General features: G+C 43.8%; 2 protein-coding genes across 3 annotated transcripts in view; both read left to right on the forward strand.

Annotated features, from left to right (window-relative positions):
• Window positions 1-16514, forward strand: part of CLIP1 (CAP-Gly domain containing linker protein 1) — a gene marked incomplete at its 3' end in the record, with an annotated part of 60684 nt that extends 44170 nt beyond the window's left edge. Inside the window, exons 20-27 of the mRNA XM_082007910.1 lie at window positions 1156-1276; window positions 6608-6660; window positions 9760-9780; window positions 12700-12817; window positions 13092-13251; window positions 14022-14071; window positions 15472-15596; window positions 16292-16514. Coding sequence (XP_081864036.1) covers window positions 1156-1276; window positions 6608-6660; window positions 9760-9780; window positions 12700-12817; window positions 13092-13251; window positions 14022-14071; window positions 15472-15596; window positions 16292-16514 — 871 coding nt within the window. The remainder of the gene's footprint in view (window positions 1-1155; window positions 1277-6607; window positions 6661-9759; window positions 9781-12699; window positions 12818-13091; window positions 13252-14021; window positions 14072-15471; window positions 15597-16291) is intronic.
• A 753-nt stretch (window positions 16515-17267) lies between these two features.
• Window positions 17268-26527, forward strand: VPS33A (VPS33A core subunit of CORVET and HOPS complexes). 2 transcript variants are annotated; one of them, XM_082007483.1, is made up of 13 exons: window positions 17268-17774; window positions 17848-17913; window positions 18033-18160; window positions 18688-18877; window positions 19707-19823; window positions 20330-20504; window positions 21227-21417; window positions 23179-23305; window positions 23491-23558; window positions 24157-24294; window positions 24683-24820; window positions 24975-25143; window positions 25690-26527. In XM_082007483.1, exons 1-13 carry the CDS (start codon window positions 17673-17675, stop codon window positions 25881-25883), a joined length of 1803 nt encoding a protein of 600 aa, XP_081863609.1. In that variant the 5' UTR covers window positions 17268-17672; the 3' UTR covers window positions 25884-26527. The 2 variants fall into 2 exon arrangements, with proteins under 2 accessions (XP_081863609.1, XP_081863610.1); XM_082007484.1 differs by lacking the exons at window positions 21227-21417; window positions 23179-23305.

Genomic DNA, 26527 nt, shown 5'->3' on the forward strand with positions numbered 1-26527 from the left:
GTTTAATCCAGTCTAGGTGGATCAGATTGGAAATCCACCAAGGTGAGACCAGATAGAAGAAATGGTTAGAAAAATCTTAGTCATATTACACGCTGAACTTGAAAAATAGATCAGACTTCCTTTTGTCTAAGTGTCCCCGATAATAGACCATGGAGTCCTTGTGTTCTGAAGTGCTTGAATAAGTTTCTGACTTAGAGGTTCTTCTACCTCCCACACTCATAGAAGTATTTTTAATATTCCAGTCAGGGTTTAACTCTGTGTAACATTGGCACATAGGAGCAGTGAGACTCCTTTTTATGAAAACAAAACAGTCATAAAAATTGCTGTTTAATGAAATGGAGCGTATCTCTTATTTTTTGAAAGCCGTCAAATCTTATAAAAACTTATGTTAGTCACTTGTGTCACGGGCAGGCATGCAGTACATTTTTTTCAAAAATTTTTTGAAAATAAACTTACTTTAAGGAAACCACACGTCTTAGTAGCAACATAGGCTAATGAAATCTGCAAATCCATTTTTTTTTTTCTTCAGCTTTTGTTTTGTCTGGTTTTGGGTTTTGTATCTGTTAAGATAATGGAATAGACTAGATACTTTCCTGTTTTGCCTGCTGTGATCTTATCTTATTCTTGTATGCTTGGATGTCAGACCTTGTAAGGAGTATTTAAATAAGTGAAACTGCAAGCTTTCTTTTTCCTTTTCTTTTTAGGTTTTTTGTTTGTTTGTTTGTTTGTTTTTCATTTTTGGCCCTTTGTTAAAAAAAAAGACAACAATTCTCATGTTCGTAGCCAGAGGTAAAAGTTCACTTCTGAGAAAGTCCAGGCTTTAAACCTCACCAACACTCTTGTCAAACCCTACCCTGTACTTCTAAATCCAAGCATTTGCTGACCGTCGGAAGCACGCAGAAGTAGCGGTCGGAACTTACCTTCCATTTCTTTGAGTTTCTGATACGTTTAAAGGAAAAGGAGTTTCGTGCTGCTACTGCTTTCAGGGTTAAACCTATCACCGTGCATCCGCGGTATAGATTGTCACCTTTATTATAGATCCCGGTAGACACGTGACCTGGATGTATTTTTCCAAGCTGTGAAGCTGAATCTCTCCCACAGTTTTTTCTTGCCTCTCTCGTTCCTATGGTAACGATGCGCTCTCTGTCCTCGCAGCGAAGCGCTGAAGCTGGCAGCAGCTCAGAAGTCCCAGCAGCTTGCAGCTTTGCAAGAGGAGAACGTGAAACTTGCCGAGGCGCTGGGCAGGAGCAGGGACGAAGTCACAAGTCATCAGAAGGTAGAGTGGCTGGAACGTTTCCTGACCTGTGGTGAAGGTGCTGCGCGTGCTGTTTCCGCTGATGCCTGGGTGACGTTGCACTGCATGTTTGTGCTCGAGAGATGAGTTGTTCTCGGAATGTTTTAAAATAAATTTGGAAGCCACCTGCATCGGGAGGTTAGAAGTGCAGGCTGACAGAAGGTTACGTAACCCGTGAAGGATACTTAGGAGGCTTGGAAATAAGCATAAATTAAATATGCTGTAGCCAAATGTATTAACAGGCACTTGCTATTTCTGTTGGGAGTAATTTTGTTATACAACTGTGGAAATCTCCATCTACCCAGTACTAAGGAAATCTAGCTATTTAATTCTCCTCCTTATTCCTGCTCTCCCTTCCCACTAAAAAAAAAAGAGTATTTAGGATGTATTTCAGAATACTATTTAAAACTACTTCGTTGGACTCTGTCTCTAAAAAGCGCTGTGCACGTGTATGCTTGCTTAAACTTCATACTGTGCATGTACATGAACAGTGCTGCAGTCAGGTAGTGGGTACTGGAGGACTAGAATCGATGTAAGATGTGTTTCTCGTGGAAGTTTACAGGGGAGGAAAAGACTCTCTTAAATTTTCTTTTGTTTTTTTACTATTACATTTGAACACGTTGTTGGAATGTTAAGAGTATGGGCTTGGTTACACAGCTTGTAACACTGGTACTTGCCAAAAGATAAATTAGATTTACAGCCGTGAAATATGGTGGGTTTAGTTCTTGTGGAGCAGTTCGGTGACAGCCATACCATGAAGACCTCTTTGGCAGATCTTGTCCAAAAGCAAGAATGTAGAAGACATGGGTTTATATGTTGCTTTTCTGAGGCAGCACTTGTGCAGAAGAGGGGTATGCCTGTTCCCAGTGGCAGTGGAACAGATTCCTTCCATCCTGCAACAAAGGCTAATTTTTTTTAAGCCAAGAGGCTGACTTTTCCCAGAGAGTCCCATTTTGAAATACTGAGGACGAGTGGCTACAGATCTGGCCAGTTTCTAAATCCTTTTGGCTGCAATGTAATGCACGAGCTCCTTCATCCTAAAGAGCCTTTGGAGATGATTATCAGGAGTCCCAGACACGTGGGCTCAACCGCTGACTCATGCTGCATCTGAGTAGTGGTGTGCTGAGAGAACGCTGTCATCCTAAACAGCCAGTGGGAGCTCTGCTCTGCACTCCCACATGTTTTCTTAAATTATTTCAGAATCTTTGAGGCAACCTGTTATTTTCAGGAAGAGTTGTAGCTTGAAAAGCGTTTGGCAACATTGGTCAAATCTTTCTGCATATCGTATGTAGCCAGAGTTGTTAAACAGAAAGTCCCCAAGGGAGGGGACCCTTCAGACCACAAGGCATAGGCTGGCAGTGGTCACTGCAATCTCCGGCTGTGGCTTCTGTTGTTTCAAGATGACCTTGTGAAGGAGTCCTGCTGTCTGCATCCTGCCTACTGTGGATCTGTCAGCAGGGATCCCTCTCTCATTGCCAGGATAGAGAGCTTCGTCTGTGAAGCACAGGGATTTGGTTGGACTTGATGATCTTAAAGGTCCTTTCCAACCTAGTGATTCTGTGATTAGTCAGTCATTCTCGCAAACTGGAATATTCCCAGTTCACTTGCACCATGATGTTTTCTGCCCATGAGTAGATGGCTCCAAGATCAAAGATCTGGAAGAGCTGCTAGAGCTTGGAGAAACAGTCTGTTTGCCTTCTTCAGCCATTTGTGTTGCATTCTGTCCTCTTCTGTGAGGAAGACATAATCCAAATCTTGGAAACGAGGGAATGCCGCCTGTTGTGTTTCCCAAATGTGCCATTTGGGCTATGGTGTCTTCGGGTCTAGTGAGCTGCATGGCCTCCTAAGAGACCAGAAGAGGCCTTTGGTATTCCAGGGAGCTCTGTTGGTGGCAGAAGGGTCAAAGGCAGAATGGTGTAATTTAAAATGCAGGTTTCCTTCCAGGTGTCACGTAACTAATGACTGCAGCTCTCCTCAGTTCAGTGGCGTTCAGCTGCCACTGGTGAAACGTGTGGTCTGCCTGCCCAGAACTGTCAGATTTCCTGGTTGCTCCTAAAGAGCATTCCCTGTCTCGTCTGAGCCTGGAAAGCACTAACCGTCCTTGCCAGTCTGGTATAAACCTGCTGTTACTCCCAGGATAGGACTTGATTTTCATGTTCACTTTAGATCTCACCCAACCTAAACTTACAGTCCCCTTGTTCTACCTTTGACTCTGCTGGGTTCTCTTAATGAAATGGCAGGAAAACCAGCTGGCCTTTGAGGGTTCCTGCACAGACTTGTGCTTGGACTAGCCCAGCCTCAGGGTTCCCCACCACCACTTGTACTTGGCTGTCACCTGGGTGAACATACACCGTGGTTAGGCAACAGCTTGCAGCATGCTTTGGGCTGCCTTGGCTCAGGCTGTCTATGGGGAGTGAAAAAAATGTTGCTGTGAAGAATTGCTCAATTAGATTCTAGAGAACAAGTGTCCGTGGTGGCAACAAAGAGGCTTAACACAGAGCGGGGTTGCTTGTGGGGCTGCATTTTATGCAGTGGATACTGAAAAATTGGGCACTAGGGAGGAAAGCACAGAATGTGGCAGTGCTTCAGCCTGGCTGAGTTGCTGTGCATGTGCCTATTAAAATGCAGTAAGAAAGGTAGCGAGCATATGCTTTAAGTATTTTGAGCAATCGCTATGGTAACTATATAAATTCTAGCAAGTGTGTTAGTCAATTGGGTTAGTGAATCTGTGGCTGCATGTGACACACTTTGCAAAATTAATGAATACTCTTTCATGAATGATTTATCCTGACATCTAAAGGTTAAAGTGTCTTATACTAAAGATGCTGAGGGCTGCTTTTCTGCATCGATCCATAAATAATTAGCTGTTTGTAATTAGTTAAAGATTCCCAGTCACGCAGATACTGAGCTCGGGGAACTCTTCTGGCTTCAGATTATTTGTTGTGGCATTTCAGTACCCTCAGACCTGCCCAGGCATTTTAACTTCATTTGAGAAAGTGTAGAAACATCTAGTAGCTCAGCTGCTCCTTTTTTATTCAAGGTATGCAAGAAGTCTGCTCTGAGGCTAACAAGAGAGGGAGCAGATTGCGGGAGAAATGTTGAGAGAAGGGGTGTGCTTTCTCCCCTTCTACCAGAAAGCTGCTCAAGGCTTGATCAAGAACTCAACAGAGCTGCAAAGGGGTTTAGAAGCTGCACAACCTGCCTTGTCCTTTACTTTTCTCTCTCTGAATTCCACTTCTGTCTTGGTCTGTACAAAAATCACTCATCTCTCCACAGCCAGCCAGGAAACTAAAAGGGAGGAGAGATGCAGGGTTTACGCTCGCAATCTTGGAGCATTCCACAAATGTTGAAGGATCTTCCAAGTTCAACAGGCACCAGAATCTTTCCCTAAAAGAAACCAATGCAAAAGAGGGGGTGGTGTGTTTGGGTGTGGGGAGAAAAGAGCATCATGGAGCACTGTGGACTTGACCTTTGGGGAGCAAAAGGTGAATAACGTCAGTATAAGGTTTTTTCAATTGCAGGTGGCAGTCGAGAGCATAAACAGCAGAAAGTTAATTGAGCCTAGGGTGAACGAAGGGATTTGTTTGTGGAATGTGGCCAGGTCAGTGCTGCACAGTGTGACCATAGAGAAATGCTAGTGCTGGCAGAGGAAAAGTAGTCCAAAAACCAGCTGGAAAAGTGTGATACACAAGAGATGGCAACGTGAGTCTGAGGGAGGAGAGGGGCCGTATAAAACAGGTGTCGGGGGGGGGCGGTCTGAAGAGACAGATGAATAGCGCGCAGCTCACTGGGGTTTACAAATGAAACATTTCTCGGAGTTTTCTTTTTTTTTTTGTCATCAGCTTGTGCAGATGTAAGGAGTTCATATAGGCTGCCTCTGTGTAGGAAGCAGATAAAAATTCTCAGAAACGGGGTATACTTGGTGCTGCTGGTGAAATTGCTGGTTTTGATTTGCCTGCAGGAAAAATTTGGCCATACCCACATAGTACTATGGCTGCTCATAGTCCTACTGTGGTCAGTTTTCTTGAGAGAGATGTTTTGATTTTAAGACTTCTTAATGTAACCCTCTCTACACGCTTCTAGTACCTATTTTCTATATCAATAAAGTTGTCTGACTAAGCCCCAGCAAAATGGTACCGATTGATCTTACCTGGAAGGCTTAACAGCACCGCAGTACATGCAAGGAGAAGGTAAGTTGTCAGAAAACATGGAGGAGACAATTTATCTAGGTGTGCTGCATTTAGCCCAGACCTGGAGGCCAGCAGACAACCTTCCTTCTCATTGAACTTGCTTTCTCTGGAAACTGCTTAACGCTTTCTATGCCTGTCTGTGCCAAACCTGAATGTCTGCAAAGTGCTGAGAGTATTTAGTCAGTAAGAGACTATTTGCTCTTGTTCCTGGGGCTCTGAGGTTTCCATTATAAATGTCTTGCTAACCTTGCGGATGAACCCTGAAAGCTTGTGAACCTAAAGAGAGATTGTGTTCAAGTCAAGGCACAGGTGGTTGCTACCATGAGCAGTTCTGTAGGGCAGTAATTGCTGACTTTGGCCATTGAGTAAGAAGAAAGGAGAAAATGGTGAAGAAAAATTAATTGGCCTGAAAAATACTTAACTTTCTCAGAAGTTAGTTACTGCAGTGTATCTGCTGTGGTGAGGCTTTACAGTTTTGTTGTTGTACAAATTATGGTTGGTTGTTTTGTTTTGCCTTTCCTCACCTATTTGTGCCTGTCAGTTTGGACCCTAAGAACCTGCAGCAACAGTATTTTCAGTTGAAGGCCCTACCACTTGTAAGGGCTTAAGGTGGCCCCACCAAGGTGAAGGTTCAGGATACGGTAACAGACACCAGACCAACAGCTTTAGGGATCAATAATTTATCTCTAAATAACGGTGCAGTAACAAATACGGATCGGCAGTACAATTATCCAGGTCAGAACAACAGCAAATCCAGTAATTCACCAATACTGGGCTAAATTTAATGGCCAGGTGCACAAAGGCTCACGGTTCTCTTTGGTGTGCGTGGGGCCCGGAAATACCGTGCAGAGCAATACCAGCCTCACACCCAGCCTGTGTGCACAGCACATGAAAATATCACATAAAGCAGTAATAGCTCCTCACTAGCTAATATTCTTGGTCACTGAAAAATCTGTGCTTGTGTGTGTATGTTGCCGTAGTAGAAAATCAATTACTTTGAGGATTTGTAGGCTCTGTAGCCTCTCCCACATCTGTTTTATGGTGATAACGATGCCCTGATATATTATACTAAGGAAACGATCCTTAGTGTATTAACTGTAGTCTTTTTGTGCTTGTATTTTAGCTGGAAGAGGAGAGATCAGTACTCAATAACCAGTTATTAGAGATGAAAAAGAGGTAAGTTGTTTTTTCTGATGTGTGTTTAACTATGCAGTCCTACAGACAACTTCAGAAAACATAATAGAAAAACAGCGCTAAGAAAAAGTGGTTCTTTTCTATTGTATCATAGTTAAAAGTCCTGAGGTTGTTACACAGATTGGCTTACAGATGATACCTTCCCCATTTTCATTAAAAGTGAGAAGGAAATGTAATTGTATTAATATAAGAACATGTTAAGCAGTAGCATTTACCCTTTCTTCTTTAGTTATGCACCTCTTGCATTGTAGTAGTTCTTTTCAGTAACCAGTTCAGTGTTTGGTTTTAGTCTGCTCTGGAACGTTGGATTTTCCAGCAGTCTGATAAATACGCATGCATGCAGATCTGACCCGTCAAGTTCTTCAGGAATAATGGAAAAATGCAGTGATGCTAAGGGCTGTTACATGAAAAAAAAAAAAAGCAGTTATTCAGCCTTGAATGGATTGTTCTCACGGTTTTGGGATATTGAGTTCATTGTGGCAGTAGTTATTGCAGTTCATTCAGCACTGTTTTTAAATACCAGGAGATTTGTCCTGGGTGACTGGGGCATCCATTTGTAAACTGTGCAGTTCAGTAAATGGTCCCAAGTTACAAAATTTACTGTCTTTAGCTAATTGGCTAAGTGCCACAATGTCTTTAGGAAAATGTGGGCTTTTCAAAAGCAGTTATATAAATCCTTAGAAACTAAGATGCAGCTCTCCCTGACACCAAGTGTGTTCCAGGAAAAACAAACCAACCCCTGTTAAATTTCCTGCATTAATAATGGTCACAACAAAGAACAGTGAGTGGCACTTCAGTATTCATGCACATCCGTAGCTACTCAATATCATACACTGATCCCTTTTTTTTTTATTCCCTAATAATCCGTTATTTGGGAGGTGGGTCATACTCTGTAACAGCTCACACTCTTCCAAAGGACAGCGGGCACATAGGGCGTTACACAAGTGCATGCGTCCTCAGCGAATGTCAGAGTTTGGTCAGTTGTTACACGGAGAGGCAAGCGGACAGCTGAACCTCCAACTTTCACCAGCCTTATCAACTGGATTGCTCAGCCTTTAGCTGCATAGAATAGCGTTAAGTGTAAGTGTGTTTTTGTTTTGTTTTGTTTTTTTTTTTTTTTAAGATGAGGTGAAGGACAAAATAAGGAGAGGAATCTCTAGCTGGTGTAAAGATCATTTGACACTGTCGTGGTTTAACCCCAACCAGCAACTAAGCCCCACACAGCCACTCACTCGTTCACTGCCCGCCGGTGGGATGGGGGAGAGAATCGTAAGTGTAAAAGGGAGAAAACTCGTGGCTCAAGATAAAGACAGGTTAATAAGGAGAGGAGAAGCCAAGCAAAACAGGAATTCGTTCAGCACTTCCCATCGGCAGGCAGGTGCTCAGCCACCTCCAGGAAAGCAGGGCTCCATCACGCGTAATGGTTACTTGGGAAGACGAAACATCATCACTCTGAATGTCCCCCCCTTCCTTCTTCTTCCCCCAGCTTTATATGCTGAGCATGATGTCATACGGTCTGGAATGTCCCTGTGGTCAGTCGGGGTCAGCTGTCCTGGCTGTGTCCTCTCCCAGCTTCCCATGCCCCCCAGCCTCCTCGCTGGTGGGGTGGGCTCAGAGGCAGAAAAGGCCTTGACACTGCGTAAGCACTGCTCAGCAACAACTAAAACATCCCTGTGTTAGCAACACAGTTTCCAGCACAAATCCAAACCACAGCCCTGTACTAGCTACTAGGAAGAAAATTAACTCTATCCCAGCCAAAACCAGCACAGACTTCCACAAAAATTAGTATGTTTACAGCAACTGAGGATCATCTCCAGCATATTGGATGTGGAGGGAGGGAGGGAAAAAGAGGCTATTAGTGCTGCTGACAGCTTAGAACGCTGTTTATAGCCTGTTATTTAACATGGTTTAAAACATGTATTTTAAATAGTTGAAAGTTATTTTACATAGTGTAATTCCTGGAGGTTAGTTGAGGAAAGGAAGGAGGGAATGGGGACCCAAGATTCATTCAATACTTTCCAGCAGTTCTGTGTCATAGCATACATTTTAAAAGACAAATTCTGCAGTGAGTTATAAAAAGCAAGGTGTGTGGCTCTGATATTCCTTCTCCTGTTTTGACTCTGTGAGCTGCCTGAAATAACCTAGATAAAACTCACTTTAATGATTTCATAATTAACATTACTTCACCTTCAGTCGGTTACACTGAGATGCCCGAGTTTGGCTTAGTGACATTTCTCAACAGTGTTGAATAAACTCCAATGGAAAGGATAAAATAAGTAGCAGAAACAGTCAACCTCCCTGAAGCAGACTCCAGGCCACTAGGGGTTAAAATACACCAGCATATGACAATATTTGCAAAAAAAAAAAAAAAAGGTTAGGCTGAATGAAGAGCTAATTAAATAAAAAAGTGTCTCTAAATTCCCCAATTCCACTGACGCTGGTGATGAGATGAGTGATGATTTCTTCCTTTTGTCTTAACAATCTGAGATACTGAGAGGGACACATCTTTTTGTTTCAATTAGGTCAAATCTCTAGCAGTAGTTTTCCTGCCTTCCTTCCACCCACAGGAAATCTCTTCCTCTATTTTAGCAACTCCCTCTATGAAGTAGTCCATCTGGGAGCAACGGGAGTTTGATATTTATGAATCTAAGGGGGTTATATGTTACTTCAGCTCATTAGGTTCATTGTGGGTTGCTAACTGTCTGACTGTCTTTGAGCTTGCGCTATTTATCAATACTCATTTCATTCCTCTCTCTTCCCTTTCCTACCCTTGCTTCCTTTGCTATATCTGTGTGTCTTTAATGGTAAGACTCAAGAAAGTCTATCCACGTTACAATAAATAATAATTTTTTTTAAAGTTGTTGTACATATTTTGGCTGCCTTTGTCCCTTGGTGTCTTGCTTTTGTTTTGTAAAATACTCAGCAATATATATATATGTGTATATCTACAAAAAAAAAAGTCTATATTTTTTACCGAAACAAAAAAAGCCCCTTGGTGCAAATTTAGTTCTCCCTCACAATATTTTGCATTTCTACTCCATATTTCTAACATGTGGTTCTTGTTATCTTGCATTTTTAAAGCTTGCCCAGTAACACTTTAAGGTATTTGCTTCATTCTTAGAATTTCTTATTTTTGTAGTAAGGGGAGAATCTGGGTGATTATTTTTATGTTAAAACAAAACTAAACCCTCTCTCTCCCATGACTTCCACTCACTGCTCAAAACATGGTTTAACCTCCTCAAGAAAGTGGAATTTTAAAACGGTGTGTGAAATGACAAAATTGTTTTTATTGTTTTTCTTTAGTCCCTGCTGGCAAGCAGATTATTTTGGACGTGAACTCACAGGGAAAAAGTTTGAGTTCACTGAATCGATTTCCTTCTTTTTTTTTTTCTGATAAAATAAATAGTTTCCACAAGATTTTTCTTGCAAGTTAATCACTATGTGGTTATTTCACATTCAACATATGCTCTTTACGTTTCCTGTCTCTCATACGAATCATACTACAAACAATACTGAAGCTGAGAGCATCAGTGGGGTAGACTCAGCTGATGCTGGAAGTGAACTGTGATCCACACTTACATATAAGTAAGTAGTGACACATACCTACTATGTTCGTAGGTTTTCCAGTTTGGGCATTTTAGAGGGCCTCCAGCTGGAGCTGTAAAGCATGGTTCCTGAAGAGACTGACTTGTAAAAGAAAAAAAACAGTGCTAGAGTACAGGGACCATTTTCCCTCACTTGTTTTCTCTCGTCTCTTCTCCTGTTTTTCTTCCCTTGTGTTATGGTATTCTGGACTCCTATATTGAATTTGTAAATACATATTTATATGCTCACAAACTGTTTGCCTTTTTCAATGACCTAAAAGCTTGTGGTGGTTGAAACCAAGCCCAAGAAATGGCAAGGTAACCATATTTGTACAAAAAGCATACGTTTGGTCTTGATGTCTAAGATGAAGATCTGACCAAAAAGTGGAAACATTGGCTAAGTAACAAGCTCTTAAGCATGAGATGAGTCACTGGGGTTTCCCTCTGCCCTTCTACAGCTGTGTATGTAGCGAAGGGAAGCCCGGGTGAAGTCTCAGGTACAGCAGAGCTTGTGAGCAGCAACTTCCAGGTGTACTTTCCCATTTCCCCTGCCTTAAGGAAATGCTGGATTTGCAGCTCAGGGCAGCTGCGCTCTGCCAGCGGCGTCCCATGCATTGGTGGCACGTTTCTTTCCCACACCACCACCCTGCGCTTTTGATCCAATTCAGCAAAGCATTTAAAAAGATGGGTTAGGCTAGAGCATGTGTGTAATCCAGCTAAAGAACACGGAGGTTGCTGTTGTGCTTGTAGTGCTTTGCTGAATCTGGGTCAGCGAGGAGATCTATTGAATGCCATTGCCCTTTTGGTTTTTATCAGGGTATAAAACCAAGTATCAGGGTTTATATGAGGGTATAACTTGTATTTGAAGGCAAGATGGTGCAGTCTGCAATTTGTCGTGTTTCTGCTTATATTAATTCTCTCATTGTAAAAATATACCAAAATCAAAATCAACCTGCTGGTTCTTGTTTGGTAGCTGCATCAGCTTTTCTAAACCCCAGATTCTCCACTTGCTGCTTCCATTCCCGAGTATAATCTTAACAATGAAAGAATTGCATTAACTGTGCTCTCATTGTTGAGTTTCCTGTTTATCTTGAGTTGGTGAGATTTATTGTATTTCATGGTCTGGGTATCGTGGCTCTCACTAACTGTAGATATCATGGATATGAAAACTTCTCCATTTGAACTTTATAGCCATCCCCTGCCTACTGAGCATCATCACCCAAGGACGTGTTCTGCTCTTGACCCCTTGAACAGTCCTCAGAGGGTGTAGTGTAGGTTAGTTACTTAAATGAAATCGTTACGTCATTTGGTATCTTTGAAGTATTGGCTACTTTCTGCTTTTTGCGTAGTGGGTACGCACTCAGGTAGCCTAGTTTGGCATCAGCCCTCTCAGCTAGTAAGAAGAGAAGCAGCTTGTTGCTGTGGCAGTGAGACCGTGACCATCTGAACCAGGATGTATGGAATTGCATAGGAAACTGGCTGCACCTGCAGAAGCCCGGAGAGTTGGCAGCTTGCTGCTGGGTGCTGCTTGGTGCTCTGAAACTCAAGTTTCTCTTCTAGATAAGTAAATGTAATAAGATTTTTTTTTTTACTTTTTTTTTAAAAAAAAAAAAGCCTTTTGGCTTGTAAGGAACTTCTGTAGCAATAGTTCTCATATCAAAGGACAATTATTCTTCTGTGTGTGTTGTGTGACCTATCAGGCAGACTCGTTAGCATCTGTGTGAGGATATCGTAGCTATGACGCCTTAAGATCACTGTCAGGACAGGATTTGTAGGAAGAAGTCAGGTCTCTTACTAGATCAGCTGAAAAGGTTGGGAAAACTGGACATAACATACACTGAAGGGGCTTGTGCCTCTCTGGAGGATTTCTTTTTAACCCTTCTTTCATGAAGTAAAACAAACCCCACGTGGTTTGTGCTGAAACAGTAGTTATTAAAGGCCCAGAAGATCTCAAAGTATGTGTTTCAGGAAACAATGATGTCACTGAAATTAGTGAGGACCAGCTGATATTTCCAGCATCATCAATGCTTTGCATGACAACTTGTATAATGAGCTTTGCATGTATGTTTTGTTGCTTGTTAATAATTTTCAGGAAGTAACAAAACTCTGAAGTTAGGTTTTGTGGAACATTGTGCAACATGTTTGTTTATCCTGTATCTCCCCAGTCTATTAACTTGCTTCTTTAAATTCAAATGGATACGATGATATGCAGATTCTGGCATGTACTACCTAGGTAAACTTTTTCTTTGTTTCCACAGTTGTAACATCTGAAATGTTTATACATATATAAAATCTTAGTCAAGTACAGAATTGAAATCTGCTTTTTAAGAACCACTTCTTACAGTAGTCTAATACTTGAAATTAAATGTAACTTCTTTAAGTGACTACAATAATCTATTATTTAGATGATTTCTGATTGTATTTGGTTTTCTTTTAGAGAATCAACGTTAAAAAAAGAAATTGATGAAGAGCGAGCATCTTTACAAAAATCCATCAGTGTTACTAGTGCCTTGATCACAGAAAAAGATGAGGAACTGGAAAAACTCAGAAATGAGGTAAAAGAGGAACAGTGGGATGCTTAATTTTAGATTAAGTTATGGCTACAAGCCATATGTATGCTTGTATGCTTGCTACTGGAGAGTTGGCTAATTCTTTTTTTCTTTTAATTTCAGATAGCTACACCTTAGAATTAAATCTTTAGGTATCTGTGCATACTTAGGTGACTTTTGGCGGGTATTTTTGGTGGCTATTTAGCCCTTGCTATGAAGGCTGTTGCCTTGGTGCTCTGATTTCATTCTGGAAGGTCTAAGCATTTCTCAATTCTTACAGATCACGGTGCTCCGTGGAGAAAACGCTTCTGCAAAAACCTTGCAGTCGGTGGTTAAGTCACTGGAGTCTGACAAATTGAAACTTGAGGAAAAGGTGAAGAACTTGGAGCAAAAACTCAAGGAAAACAATGAGCAGCCCTTAACTGTAACTGGCTCCGCAGGTAAAAGAGAGCCTCTTTACTGTCTCTGTGCCTTCAGCTTTAATCTTGTAGATTTTTGCAGCTGCTAACCGGATAGTTAAAAGGAGGTTTAACTGATTGAACCTCCTGAGAAATGTGACTTTCCTGTTGTAGGACACGCATAAGACTTGAATGAAGGAACTCTGACCAGCTGCAAAATGTGGAACCTACCAACATTGCCAGCTTAACCCATTTACGCCAGGGCAGAGGGCAATGTGACCTGCAATGAAACATGAGCATAAACCATAAAACTTTTATCCTGTTCATGGTGTGGCTTCTGTGCAAGAGCCTCTTAGACTGATTTTGGTTTCCCTTGCTGTAGCTGCAAAGTAATGTGTCGGCATCATAGCAAAACCACCTACCTGAGCACAGGACTGGGAATCCCACATTTGAGACACTAAGCTTACCTTAGGCTGAGCTTCTTAAGCTTTGTACCACTACAGTGTCACCTCTGCAACAGAGGAGTGTTCCCTTGCAGATCTGTGAATGTTAGCTGTCACCTGTACGTACATTTTTTGTATTTTAATAAGTAACGTGCAGTATTGAATATGCTTCTGGAATGCAGTGGTCAAAAAATGCCCCAAAAAAGTCACCCTTACTGAAGGTTATACTGAGTGATTACAAAGCAGTGAGAATAAGATATTGTGGAGATTAGAGATTATTACATTATTTCAGTCTCTGGCTAAGCCATTGTATGATTCCTGGATATTTATACCTTGTTTCTTTTTGGTTTTTTTTCTTCTTCTTTAAAGGTGACATTGCTGCTAACTTACTCCAAGATGAAATTGCAAAAGAGAAGCAGGTATTTGATCTGAAACATCAGCAAGCTAAAACAGCAGAGTGAAATGTTTTTCCAAAGACAGTTCCTATCAGATTCTGTAAATCAGGATTATAATGAGCAGATTTATCTTTTAACCTTTTGCTTCTGAAGGGGAATATTAATGGCGGGGAATATTAAGAATCAAGTGGCAAGTGATACTGGAGAGAGAGCTCGGGTTACTGGAACGTGAGGAAGCAAGCAGGAAGGCGGGGCTGGCAAGTTTTGACCTGCAGCCTGTTGGTGAGGTACAGCCCAGCAGAGCACACTCATAAACTGCTCCTTGCTGTTCTTTAAAAAAGGTTTCTGGGATGTGAATGAGGAATGAGGTGTGGCCCATGTGAATCTGTGGTGCTTGCCATCTTGGAGAAATGGGCTACCTGAGCTCACATGCTGCTGCTAAGCTTCTGCAGCTGAAAATGTTGATCTTTGCTGCTTCTTAACTGCAGAACTTTACTTAGAATGCAGGTTGGCAGCAGTGGGGCAAGGAAGTTACTCAGCTTGTGCTTGGTAACAGATTTAGGAAAAATGTGTATCAAAAAGTATGGTAATCGTAACAAACATGTGAAGTGCTGCTGTGCACCAGGCAGCCTGTGACAACAAATGCCTTAGGAGACATGGTTACAATAGAAGCACCTTCTGCTCCTTATCAAAGTCCTTCTTAGATCACTAATGGCAGTCATGTTGATTAAAAAATGTCCTTCCTAGTCTGTACAGAGATCAGAAGTAGTGTAACTAACATACACTAACCACCAATCTTTTTCTGTTTTTTTGCCTCCTTGAATTCATCTGCTGATGGCAACCCTTCCTTCCAATCAGCATGAGGTTTGTACCACTTCTTGGCTTCCTTCATTTTATTCACTATATTAATTTGCCAAGCATTACTTGATTACGTTCAGCAGTGCTGGCCTGCTGATGTCTGTGGCTCAAACTAGCTCTGGAAGATGCTGTAGAGGTGCACTGCGCTGTCCTGCTGCCCCGCCAGGATGCCTCTGAGAGTATCCACTGGAGCCACAGGTTCAGAGGAACAAAGACGCTGTTCTCATCAGAATTACACAACTGGATTTATGTTCTAAATGTAACATTAGAAAAAGAACTCGATCTGTTGCTGTTGGGTTGAGACCCACTATGTCTGTCAGACATGTTGGCTGGGCAGAACTGCCTGGCTCTCTGGACAGAAATCACACTGAGGGTCTCGGAGGCCCTTTGGGAAGTCTATCACTTGTTCTCTCGGTGTCCACAGGTATTCTTTGTAATACAGCGATCCAGTGGTAGGAGTTAATGCAGATCTGCACGTGTCATTTTGAGGGTTATTGCTTTGTTGCTTGCTTTCTCTGAAGTGCCATCCTCACCCTGCTGACTGTCCTTGTTCTTGACTATCATAGATTGACTTCCTGAATTCAGTGATAGTAGATCTGCAAAGGAGAAACGAAGAATTGAACTTGAAAATACAAAGAATGTGTGAAGCAGCCCTCAATGGCAATGAAGAGGAGATAAATAACTATGACAGGTATAAATCCTAAAGGAAAACCTTGGCTTGTGTTTTGGGAGCTGTCGGTAGCAGTCAGTTCTGTCAGCTGCACGATGCACCAGCCTGGTTTCAGCTGTCAGGAAGGACAAATATAGCTTTCTCTTTAATTTAGTGATTCAATCCAGCCTTCTCTTTAGGTCCATTACTGTGGTGTACCTGGTGGTGCAAAATGATCCTCTGTAGTTACCAGATCACACACACTGATGTCAGTTGTCAGCCTTGGTTGTGTCTGGCCCTTTCCAAGTTAAGTTGAAGAGTCTTTGCTCTCATGAGGCCAGTTGCTGCCTTGAGGTGGGGAGATCCAGTCCAGAAAAATAGAACTACAATGTATTTGATATATTGTGACTTCAGATCTCTCCTATCAAGGGAAAAGAGAAAATAGTTTACATGTTTCTTTTTTAAATAATGTCTGTATTTGTGCAAATATTTACACAACCAGTGCAGTTTGCTTAGTAAATATTATAGTATAAGGGATTGTGGGTACTGCAAGGTAGACATATCAGAAGATCTTCAGAAGGGGGTGGGTTGGGGTGTAATTCTTTTTGTTGACCACCGTGGTGTTTCCTCAGTCTAATAATTACGAGACAGCTTCTCGTGCAGGGCAGGGAGGCAGGCCTTTCTCCTTAATGATGGAGAAGTACCCTGCTTGACTTGTGCTGGTGCTGTTCTTGCAGTGAGGAAGAAAGCTTGTCAAAGAAGAAGCCTCGTCTCTTCTGTGATATCTGCGGCTGCTTTGATCTTCATGACACTGAAGACTGTCCAACCCAGGCACAGATGCTGGAGGAGCCGCCCCACTCGGCTTACCACGGCAGCAGGAGAGAAGAACGCCCCTATTGCGATACCTGCGAGATGTTTGGGCACTGGACGGCCGACTGCAATGACGACGAGACCTTCTAATGGAATGTGCAGCTGGGAGGATAGACTATCTGTGCGCACTAATTGGACGATTTATACCACCAGCATTTGTGTGTGCTGAATGTCAGGAAAAGGGACAGCGTTTCTTGACACCCTCGCTCCCATTCCCCTTGCCCATCCACTCCAGAATCAGTAAATTGATAAATATTTTGCTCCTCCACTAATAACTACCCTATCTCCCTTTAATAAACTTAAGTGAAATATAAATAAATGATTTAACAAACGACTTTATGCTATTTCTTCCCAGGTTCTGGGTCGGTCCCCACTCTTAACAAGAAATGCCCCTATGCTGTTGCATCTATTGATGGGAAAACGTGTATAGGAACGAAGCACTATAGTTCTCTTAAAGCTTATTTAAATACCTTAAAATTATGCTGTTAATTTTCGTATTTGCACTAAACCATTTTAAGGCTGAATTTGTACATTTAGATTTTTTTAAACTTTTTTTGACACTGGACTGGGCTGAGAAATGTTTCATCTTTATCTTCATTTACTCATTTGATTGTGATTTTGCTCAGTGAACGCGAGCTCTGGACACTGCTCAGCTGGGCAGGGCTGTGGTTGTGCTTTTGAGACAGGAAATCATGAAGGAGGTAAGAAATGGAGCTGCTGTGGGGTTTTTAAGAAACCCATATGCTGTGCACAGCTAGAACATTTTGTGGGACATCCCCCTTCTTTTGCATTCTTTCAGCTTCTATATAGTGTGTGTGGGGTGTGTGTGTATATATGCATATATATATTAAAGTTATATTTTGGAAAAAAAAAAAAAGGTGTGTTTTCTTTCATACCTTCCGTTCTGCTAGGAATGTAATGGGCTCAGCGTGGGGCTAAACCTGCCCTGTGGCTGCACTGTGAATAAACTGAAAAAAGGACGTTAGCAGCGCTGCGGGGTGTTTTCGCTGACGCCCCGCGGGACACCCCCGCCCCAGGCTTTCGGTAGCAACCGACGAGCGTTGCTGGCGTCACCAACCCGGTGGCAGATGGGGCGTTTGGCGCAAAAGAGCAGCGGCTGGGGCCGCCGCGGCACCAGGGGGCGCTGTGCCGGCCGGGGCGCTGCGTGGCTCCGCCTCGTCCGTCACGTGGCGGGCGCCAGATGACCGCCGGCGTCACGTGAGCGGCGCGGGCGGTGGCGGGAGAGCGATGGCGGCGCATCTGAGCTCGGGGCGCGTCAACCTGACGGCGCTGCGCGAGGCGGGGCGCAGGGAGCTCCGCGAGTTCCTCGACAAGTGCGCGGGCTCCAAGGTGAGCGGCGAGGGGCGGGGGCGGCCGCCCGCCCGGCGGGGCCCGGGCCTGACACCTCTGTTCCTTCCCACAGGCGATCGTGTGGGACGAGTACCTGACCGGGCCCTTCGGGCTGATCGCGCAGTACTCGCTCCTGAAGGTGAGCGCCGCGGCAGGGCACGGTTGGCGGCGGGCGAGGCGGCGGCGGCGGTTCCCTCAGCTGCCGGGCCTTGCCAGCGGAGCTCCCCGCCGCTAACGCATGCCATTGCCTCCGCGTAGGAACATGAGGTGGAAAAGATGTTCACGCTCAAGCCGGGCCGCCTGCCGCAGGCGGACGTCAAAAACGTCATCTTCTTCGTCAGGCCCAAGCTAGAGCTGATGGACATCATTACAGACAACGTGCTCAGGTACAGCGGGTGCTGGCGGGGGGTCGACTCACGGCCGCTTTCTTGGGAGCCGGCCGAGGAGGGGATGGGTTCAGCCCGAAGCAGCTGTATGGTTTGTCATGTCTGGGCTCCAAACGAGGATCTATGTGCAGGCATCGAGACTGCAGTGCTCGAAGCTCCAGCTGGGGTGCGAAACACCGTGGGAAGGAGGCGGGGTTCCCTTTGGCTAGTGCTGCAGAGGGGTGCATTCTTCATTAAGATAATGTGCGTTCCTCCTAATTAGCTGGAATGAGTAATGCTTTGATCAGCCCTCCTTTTGAGAACTGCAGGGAAACCAAGTCACCTTGCCCTGGTTTCAGACCTGTAACTGTGGGCATGATGGCTGGGTAAAAAATGTTGTGAAATGCAAAGTTAGGGAAATTGGTAATTATAACCAGGCAGCAGCATTCCTATTTCCTCTGAATTCCATGCCCCCAGCCTGCAGTCTGTGCTGGTTACCTGCGCAGCCGAGTTACCGTTTGCTCTGCTCCTGCCTGTGGCTCTTCCAGGGAAGACAGAGGCCGCTCTCCCCAGAGGGACTTCCACATCCTCTTCGTGCCACGCCGCAGCCTGCTCTGCGAGCAGTGGCTGAAGGAGCAGGGCGTGCTGGGGTCCTTCATCCACCGAGAGCAGTACAGCCTGGACTTGATACCCTTCGATGGAGACCTGCTCTCCATGGAGTCTGAGAGCGCATTCAAGGTAAGTGCTGGTCTCGTCTCTGAGGAAAAACGCTGGGCGCTTCTGTGTTGGTTGTTGGTGTTTGGTACAGAGGCTTTCAGAGGGTTTGTCGGTGACACGCACAGCAGGGAAAGGCCTCGCAGAACAAATGTGACATGATCCCAAGTGCTGAACTGAGCCTGAACTTCTCTGTGTATTTTCTGACTAAACGCTGAAGGAACAATCACTATGCTAAGCTGCACCCCAGTTCCTCCAGCTTTAACTGCTGGTGTTACTTTCACAAATCAAGCATTCCTGAGGCTTAAAATATTTGGTCGTTACCAAGAGCCAGCACGGTTTCTGTCAATACGCAGCCGAAGAGCCACGTACAGTGGTCAGTGCTGTGCACTAAGCTGTGCTGGGAATTAACAGCTGTCACATACCAGATGTGTATCCTGTTTTCTCAGAATACTGCATCTGGGGATAGAAAGGTTTGAGAGTTTCTTCGGCCTTCTCTGCCTTATTAAGCATAGCCCAGAGGACGCGTCAGGGCTTACAGCTGCTTGTCGGCAGCTCTGATGAGGTGTTGTGCTCTCAGATCAGCCTCATTAGAGGAAGAGGCTCTTTGCAGTCACTTTCTGTCTCTCTTACTCCTCTCCATCAAACTGGGAGTAGCGTGTGGGGTTCAGAAATAGTACAGTGTCTGGTTTGATCAAATTATTTGATGTAGTAATGGCACAGGTAAGGTCCAACAGCCATAGTTTTTCCCCAGCCTATGTCTCCTCTGAACTTTTCACATGGACCACGTTCTGCTGTGGAAGCAGCTGTGTTGGATAGACACCTTCCATCGGGAATCCTTCTTGTTGTTTAGGAATGTTACCTGGAGAGTGACCAGACAAGTCTGTACCATGCGGCAAAGGGGCTGATGACACTGCAGGCTCTCTACGGAACCATCCCGCAGATTTTTGGGAAGGGCGAGTGTGCCCGGGTAAGGCAAATGTTGTTGCTGAAAAAATGCACCGTGTTCTTTGGAACTGCCTTAAGGAGAGTTTAATTAAATGAATGCACCTGTGGGTTTTTTGAATCCAGCCACGGACCCTTCTTGTCATAGTGGAATTTCAGGATCGTGGCCATCACATCTTTGTCATCTCTAGCCAAAAGATCAATCTTTGCTGTTCCATTAAGTCTTCCTGTCAGGAGGATTTATCTGATTTCATATGCTTTTTGCTCATAGGTACACGGCCTTTGTGCTTTCAGCTTTCACCAACTCACCCTTTTTTCTTCTCTCTGATGAGCTTACAGTTTAATTGGTACCTTTTGTAATGAAGGGGTGGTTTGAGAGGAGCCCAGTGCTCTGGCCATAGTCACTGTCTTGTTAAGCTGCAGAGAGCAGCAGAGAACTTCTTTTTTTTTTTTTTTTTTTTTTTTTTTTTTTTTTGGTAATCCATCAGTTGTGGCTTGCACCATAACCAGACCAACGTGATTTCTTTTCAGCACGTGGCTAATATGATGATCAGGATGAAGCGCGAGTTCCCTGGAAGCCAGAACTCGATATTTCCCGTCTTTGATACCCTCTTGTTGCTGGACCGCAACGTTGATCTGCTGACACCATTAGCTACGCAGCTGACATACGAAGGGCTGATAGATGAAATCTACGGAATTCAGAACAGTGAGTACTGCTGGGTAAGGGGGAGGTCTCCGGCATGCTAGAGCAGGTTGCAGTGTGTCAGGTGGGTTTCTGCTTCACTAAATGACTGTGACGTGGAAGCAGCTCATGTGAACTTAGTGTGGGGATGGTTCAGTCCCATCAAGAGCCCATCAAGATCAGCTCTGGCTCTCTTTTTGCCTAGGAAGGGGAGTTGAGTACAGCACATGATTATTGAATGTGCGTATTTTGGATTTTGGCTGGGTGCAGACACAGTGACACAGAACACGTAGTTGTGGGAGTAAAAATGTTAGTGTATGCCTTCACTCTCCAGCCTGGCTGGCTGACTTGCCACGCTGAGGGGAACAGTTTGTGAAATGCTATGCAGAGCGCTCACCTGCTTTTCAGGAGGAAGTAAGAAAAACTCCAGAGAGCCATTTACAGGTTTTAATCCCTCCTGCTGTACTGAAGACTGGCTGGAAGGCTGCCTCCAAAGCTCTCTGAAAGCACGGCAGCTAGCACTTGGGTTCTGATCACGTAGTTTGTATAGGTCTCCAGGTCCCTGGGTGAGTATAGGGAGACTCTCCTTAATTAACACATATGCACTGAATCATCTGGGCACTTATATTAGTTTTGCTGCTCAGAACTGTTTCCAGCTCAGGGGACACATTTCCACAGCCTGCTTATCTTATCTTCTGGTGGTTAAGTTCCAGTCCTTATAAGGGTTATTTCTCTGCATTTGGTAGCTTATGTGAAACTCCCTCCTGAGAAGTTTGCCCCAAAGAAGCAGGGTGAGGGGAAAGATCTCCCCACAGAACCCAAGAAGCTCCAGCTGAACTCTGCTGAAGAGCTGTATGCTGAAATCCGAGACAAGAACTTCAATGCTGTGGGGTCAGTCCTGAGCAAGAAAGCCAAGATCATCTCAGCAGCTTTTGAGGTGAGGCCTGTATCCACCTGTGCATCCCTTGGGCATTCTTGTCGTCAGCTAAGTTCAGCGTTCAGCAGAGCTGTGACTGGCAGCTCTAGCTGTTGCCATGGAGTAATCCCCCAGCCAGAGAAAAAACGGGTAATCTTCAGAAGCTCCTCCAGTCTGTTCCCCTGCGCTAGGATGAGATCAGCTCCACTTCAGAGTAGGTGTTGGTCAAATCTCCTCTTAAGAATGCTGTAGTAATGCGGATCCTCTCTTCTCCCTACACCTCTGTTCTGGGGCTTTTCTTGTCCTTACTGTCAAAAGCTTGTCTCGGAGCTAGCCTAAACCACATTTTTGCTGTGTGAGCCCATAGTTCCCACAACAGAAATGACTTTCTTCAGTCTGCAGAACAGCCAGGCACTGCTTCCCTCTGCAAGAGGCCAAAGGTTAATTTTAGCATACTGATCGATTCCACTTTATTACTGTTGTTACCAGTTAACTGAAACATCCTTCTCCCTTTGCATTCACTGAGGATGCAGAGAAAAGGCTTTAAGAATTAAAACTGCGGAATATACATTCATTGAGTATTATGGCTGGCATAAAAAACAATAGGAATGTGAAAAAGACAGTTGTCTTACAGTGCATTTGACCTGTAGATTCGTGCTCATGTCACCTTAGACAAAGCTGGAGAGTGCTGTGGGGGGTGTTTGTGGTTTTGTTTGAAAACATCCTGTTGATGATTCATAAAGAAACTGAGATCCCATATCTCTGCTTTCACACTTCATGGTGATTCTTGAGAGAACTTGTTACAGTGTTTGATTGTATTTCCTTGTTTTTTTTCTTTGCCTCTTCACTTCTGCCACATTTAAGACAAGGTAGTGGTACCTTAGCTGAAATACTGTATGCTCAGCCTCATCTGCTAGTAAATGTCTGTTACTGCAGTATTAGCACTGAAGGTGCTAAAGATGGATTATTCATGCTGGTTGTTAAAAAAAAAACAAACCTTTAAGAAATGTCATAACTAAGAGGTGATAATGAAACAGCAGCATATTGGCAGCAGAGGACTTCTTAAATTGCAGGCTTCATCATTATTGCTGTCCTGCCTGCACTTGCCCATTTAAATCCTTCACATGTGACTCAAATTATTGTTATTTTTATTCCAAGTTGCAGCAAGAGGCAAGTAGCCCAAATGAAATACAGACCTCTGGACTGCTCTGTCAGCTGAAGTCTGCATTGTGCTTCATCAGATCCTTGCTCAAAATCTGGGACATTGTTCCAGCCAGGTACAGTGAATGGCAGGCTTCTGCTTGCGAGGGACGCAGACCCTGCTGACCCAGTTCCTCAGCACCTTTCACTACTGCTTTGAGGGGAAGTGTCCCCCATCTCTGACTGCATTTGCATAGAACTCCGTGTTTACTGACAGCAAGCAAAGTAATTCATCTCTGCATGAAAAAGGTGATTTTGCTGGTAGGAAAACTGAGGAGCAGATGGTGGTGGCTGAAGTCAGACAAAGGTGGAGAAAAGTGATTGGCAACACTGGTGTAATGGAAAAAAACAATCTAATGATCCTCTTGTATTATGCCCTGCCTCTTCTAATGATCAAAGTGCTGTTACAGGTAATGCTGTGACTTTAGTGTACGCATTTAAAGTCTTTTGTCTAAAAGGTTGCATATCTCTAACAGTATCTGCTGTTGCAGTGAGTACAGTAAAACACATTTTCATGATAAAATGATCTAGTTGGTCTTATTAATCTGAACAAGACCTAACCTAAGCGACGGATTTCTTTAGGAAAGACACCATGCGAAAACCGTTGGCGAGATTAAGCAGTTTGTCTCACAGTTGCCACACATGCAGGCAGCAAGAAGTTCTCTAGCAAACCACACCTCCATTGCAGAACTCATCAAAGACATCACCAGTGAGTATTCGTTGAATAGTCTATCTGACTAATTTAAATACAGCAAGATGCAAGACAACTTGATGGACAGCATTCAGCTTGGCAAAAATTGGCTTTGCTCCATCCAGTGCATCTCTGCTGAGATGTTAAATGTAGAAAATAAGCTATCAGTTGCTATTGTATTGATTTTCATTCTTTTCCCAAAGCATCTGAAGATTTCTTTGATAATTTAACAGTGGAACAAGAGTTCATGTCTGGAATAGACACAGACAAGGTAAGTAGATAATGACAATTAGTGACTCACTCATGTCTTCAAAAAAACCCCAATGTATTTCTCTGGGTTTTTTTCCACTTAGGTTTTTTGAGAGAGGAAACATCTGATCTAGATGATGTCTCTCTCTCCTTCCAGTGTCAAGGCTGTGAGCTCTCATGTGTATCTTCTTGCATATTTGCAGTTTTTTCCAAGTGACATGCATTGCTGAACATATTTGGAGAGGGTGTGTGCTGTGTGCTTTGCCAGGCTCTGGTTATCTGTCGTTGCCTGTAACGCAGATGTGTATGGCTGGGGTGCTGTGACTTGTACAGGGGCACTATGTGCTGTGAGGGATCAGTGAAAGATTAAAGACAGTTAATCATAACTTTTTCAGGGCATCAAAGTCTAGCTACTGACTGGAATTGACATGCTTTACAAAGATGCTAGGTGGAACTGGTGCTGGATCACTGTTCTACAGATGGTCTTGAGCTGCCTGGAGCGCAGCTGCACCCTCTTTCTTGCTGTTTTGGAGATACGAGGCAAAACTAGATCTTTCTTTCCGGGTCTTCTAGGCACTTTAACAGGTTTTTAAATAACAGCTTATGTATTTTTTTAATAGGTTAACAATTATATTGAAGACTGCATAGCTCAAAAACATCCGTTAATCAAGATCTTACGTCTCGTTTGCTTACAATCTGTGTGCAATAGTGGCCTGAAGCAGAAGGTTCTGGACCATTACAAAAGAGAGATTCTCCAGGTTGGGATGTAACTTTTGGATCAATAAATTTCTGAGAAAATCCACATCAAATCCTCAGCTCTGCAACACTTGCGTTCTAGACAGATGCATCTTATACATGGGTAGTGTTGACTTCCAGTGTGTACAGATGGAGCACTGAGGCTTCTGTTTGGGCTGATAGCAATGACTCAGGAGGTGCTTCTATGTGTTTTACAACACGTAGATACAGAGAGGTTTATATCAATGCACTTTTTACTATTATGATTTAAACACTTTAAATGGGATACAGGCAAGAGAGATCTTAACCAAAAAACTTTTTTAAACTAACATCTTTGCCTTTTTTTTTTTTTTTTACACTCTGGTCATGGATTATTGACATGGTATTAAAAGCAAATTCTTCATATTGCAGACTTATGGCTATGAACATATATTGACCTTAAACAACTTAGAAAAGGCTGGACTCCTGAAACCTCAGACAAGTGGTAGGAATAACTACCCAACGATCAGGAAAACCCTGCGCTTATGGATGGATGATGTTAATGAACAGGTAAACAGGTGCCTCAGCAGTGAACATTACCTCTAACAATACAGGATTATGTGCAGCAGAAAAGCCTTCATTTTTTTTATTTTAGTTTATTTCTGTGGTGCTGTTTTGCAGCATGAAAACTCACCTGCTGCTCACACTCTGCTCTCTCCTGCAGAACCCCAATGATATCTCCTATGTGTACAGTGGCTACGCTCCACTGAGTGTACGCCTGGCACAGCTACTGGCCCGGCCAGGGTGGCGGAGCATAGAGGAGGTTTTAAAGATGCTGCCGGGTCCGCATTTTGAGGAGAGGCAGCAGTTACCTACTGGCCTTCAGAAAAAGCGTAAGTTTTGCTTTGCATCTCTGCTAGGCTGGAATAAGGCAAACTGAAATCAGGGCTGGCAGAGTCCAGGCATCTATGTCATGTCCTAGTCCCACTGCAGTATTAGATCTGCCTAACCCATTTTTGACAGATAGCTTTCTGGCCTCTTTAAAAAGTCCAGCCACATATTCAGCCTGCTATTAATGCACAGCATCACGTGCACTGAAGATACTATAGAGCTGTACTTTTGTTTAACTTCTCATCAGAGTACTAAAATACACCCTAACCTTACACTGTGATTTTAGTAAGTAACAGTACATTACCTTCTTGGTCAGCATCACTCTCCTAGTATTAAGCCTGGGCAGGCAGAATCACATCCTGTAAAGACTCCAGAGCTAGGAGTAGAGTCTGCATTCCTGGGCCCCAGTCTGGTATTCCGCCCAATAAGTTTCTCCTCTAATTCAGCTTCTATATTTATTTCAGTTTTAGGTCATTTTGAGTTTGACTGGCAGTTGGTGGATGTAAAAATAAAACTAAGACAACCTGTAAATTTCTCTGAATACACAGGTCAACACGGTGAGAACCGAGTCACTCTGGTGTTCTTCCTGGGAGGTGTGACATACGCAGAAATAGCTGCACTAAGATTTCTGTCCCAAATGGAAGATGGAGGCACAGAGTATGTCATTGCCACTACAAAACTCATCAATGGAACAAGTTGGATCAAATCCTTGATGGAAAAACTAGAGCCTCCCCCTTTCTAGGGTCCGTGGCAAGAGACAGTAAAAATGACAGGCCCTGTGTGACACAAGCACATCGGCTTCTGGTCTTCTAGCACGGCTGCTTGAATGCCAGAGAAACATGACAGTGAAAGAAGCTCTCCTGAGACCAGCTCATGATGCAGTTACCCTCATCCCTCTCTGCACTTGTGTTCCTACTGTTTGTGGAACTTCCTAGTAGACAAGCAGTGCTGAAAGGCACTAAGGGTGAAATAAACAATGGGAGAGAGATTGATCCCTGCTTGTGGTCTGAATCGGCAAACAAGTGCTGGGGAACGGGGATTTGCCCTGGTCCTTCTATTTGGCAAATTGCTTTTTTTTTCCTTCAGTTTAGTTTTAGGGGGGGATGTGATTACTTTTTTTTTACCCGCCTAAGATGCTGACTGAGGAGGCAGGAGAATGTTTTCTGTTCCTTATTTCCTATCAGTATTCCTTCTGTCTTTCTCTCTCTGGTGCCTGATACGTTACATCAGGGCAGTGGGTCTGTTTCTGTTAGAGATCTGTACTCGGCCGAACTTCTGCTGTACCCAGTGTTCAGCTTCCTGCTCTCATCTTTCTGATGAAAGCCGAGTAACTTGTGCTTCCCCCAGCTTCAGCACATTCGCATCAACAGGCAGCAGCAAGGTCCA

This window comes from Phaethon aethereus (assembly GCF_964289735.1).
Source record: "Phaethon aethereus genome assembly, chromosome: 17".
NCBI lineage: Eukaryota > Metazoa > Chordata > Aves > Phaethontiformes > Phaethontidae > Phaethon > Phaethon aethereus.

Excerpts from the sequence above, each read along its gene's own strand:
- VPS33A (XM_082007483.1), top strand. The coding sequence starts at position 17,673 with ATGGCGGCGCATCTGAGCTCGGGGCGCGTCAACCTGACGGCGCTGCGC. Across the intron at positions 18,161-18,687 it reads ATTACAGACAACGTGCTCAG|GGAAGACAGAGGCCGCTCTC; the intron begins GTACAGCGGGTG and ends TGGCTCTTCCAG. Across the intron at positions 20,505-21,226 it reads AATCTACGGAATTCAGAACA|CTTATGTGAAACTCCCTCCT; the intron begins GTGAGTACTGCT and ends TGCATTTGGTAG.